A 2,107-nucleotide genomic window follows, 5' to 3' on the forward strand; every position below is an offset into this window, starting at 1 on the left:
AAGTCCGGGCTCAGTATCCTAAAAGAATGCACTGCTATGTACTCCAGGAAGTAACGGGAACGGAAACTCTGTGATTTAAGTAAAGAAAAGCAATTCTTACATAACTTTCTGAATAGATTATTGAATATAATTTTGATATTAGAAAAATTGGGGGTGTACCACATGGGCAAGTAACCAAGTGATCTGGTAAGCAGTGAAACAACTCTAGAAGAGTTCAGAGCTGAAATGCACATGATCAATGTTGCCACCCACACAAAGCAAGTGTTGATAAGTTGTACATACGTACAATTTTCAGATGAGATAAAAGTCTCATGACATCCGCCATGTCCGCCAGGATGAGTAAGCGTGTTACAGCCGAAAGCAAAGCCCGTGCTGCCCGCACCATGGTGCCTCGCTTCACAGATGAGCACGGATCGTCAGCAAACTCAGAGGAGGCGATCCGCATGGTCTCACCTGGAAGACAAAAGCAGAGAGGCAAGTGAGTAGACAGTCCCAAAGCTGGCAATCCTAAAGATCTGTGAATGGATGACTACTACTTTTATTGTAAAACTCTGATGACCAGGTGGCACTTCGGGTCCCTCCAACACAGCAGAGAGCCTTTCAAGTCAAGCACATCAGTGCACACGGACAGGTGCTGTGGACAAAACAAGGTGCTCATTTCACACTGAAGTGTGAAATGGTGCTTTTAACATCAATAAGGAATATAGTTAATTAAGTCTGTCTAACAGTCGATATGGATTTACTCTGAGCTTAATCATCCTCTCTCTTCATTTCCCTTAGAACTAAAATTTTCCTTAGTTACCAGGCAACTGGTTGAGGTTACTAACAGTGGAGGTACAAAGTTACCTCCCCCACAGAAGACTGAAACTTAAAACCTCGCCCTCACTAACACTGTACTCTTAATTGAGCTAATCAGACAAGAACAGGCCATAGAGATACTCAAGATCCAGTGTTCGAATCCTCTGCTAGGAACTAATCATCTAATACAGAGAACATTTAGAAGAGAATTGGATGAATTAGACAAATGTTTATTAAGCACATACTTGCGTCAGGTTCTGTGCTAGACTCTGGAATGACAAAGATGGACTAAGAATGCACTGGTCTCAAGGAATTCACAGCCTCATGAGAAAACAGGTGTGTAGACACAAAATCAGAATACAGCGATTAAGTGCCATAGTAGACATATGATGAGAAATGCAGGCAATGGAGAGGGGGGAGTGATTTACTCATGTGGAGTGAGACTCGGGACGAAGCTGGCGATGTTGATAGGCTGTAAAAAAGAGAAGAGGGTGTTCACCGGGAACATAAAGGAGGGCAGGGCGTCCTAGGCAGCACGAACACCATGTGAGGCTCTGGGACCTGGAGCTCCTATGCTGAGTGCAGGGAAGAGCAGCTCTGTGGAAGCCACGTGAGGAAGGGGCTGGGGAGAGGTGGCAGCACTTGGAACACCACATAAGAGATTTGGACTGTATCCTCACCAGGGAGGGAAGTGACATCAATAGATTTTTATTTTTGCAAGATTATTTTAGCAGAGAAACCAGTTAATTGGGCTAATGTAGTTTTAGTCTGAGAGAACAGTGATGAGGGCCTGGATCAGGGACATAGGAACGTGATACGAGAGGAAAGGGGCATGAGTGAGATCTGTGTGACATAAACATCAGGTTTGGGGACTGATTAGATGTGGAGACCACAGAGAAGGTGGAGTTGATGGTAAATACTGACACAATACAGGAGCCAGATATATATTTGCACAAAGGGACCTCAAGAGTAGGAAACAAAGAGAGATAATTAACTGGGATGAGACTGATACCATATCAGTACGTGGATATCCACCTGGGGCAGAGGGGACTGGGAGAAAGCATAAATGGAGCTTCATATAGGGGAGCACACAGCATAAAAGCATCAATAAACTTGAAGAGTAGAGTTAATATGAAAGATTATTTAATTCAGGGTAAAGCAATTTATTCATTTTGTATACTAATGGTTACTCCTTACCTACTAAGCAAAACCTAGCTAATTTAAATAAAGCTAATGATAGCACTGAAAGTAATTTATATTAAGATGCAAGGAAAAGTAAAAAACGTCTCTTACCATTTTACAGGAAGAT

The 2,107-nt window shown here is 42.7% G+C and overlaps 1 protein-coding gene across 1 annotated transcript in view; it reads right to left on the reverse strand.

Annotated features, from left to right (window-relative positions):
- LOC103607148 (catenin alpha-2-like) overlaps positions 1-2,107 on the reverse strand; it is a gene marked incomplete at its 3' end in the record, with an annotated part of 66,460 nt that overhangs the window by 17,128 nt on the left and 47,225 nt on the right. The window contains exon 2 of the mRNA XM_008591684.1: positions 283-453. Coding sequence (XP_008589906.1) covers positions 283-453 — 171 coding nt within the window. The remainder of the gene's footprint in view (positions 1-282; positions 454-2,107) is intronic.

This window comes from Galeopterus variegatus, unplaced genomic scaffold (genome assembly GCF_000696425.1).
Source record: "Galeopterus variegatus unplaced genomic scaffold, G_variegatus-3.0.2 Scaffold7175, whole genome shotgun sequence".
In the NCBI taxonomy this organism is placed as follows: domain Eukaryota; kingdom Metazoa; phylum Chordata; class Mammalia; order Dermoptera; family Cynocephalidae; genus Galeopterus; species Galeopterus variegatus.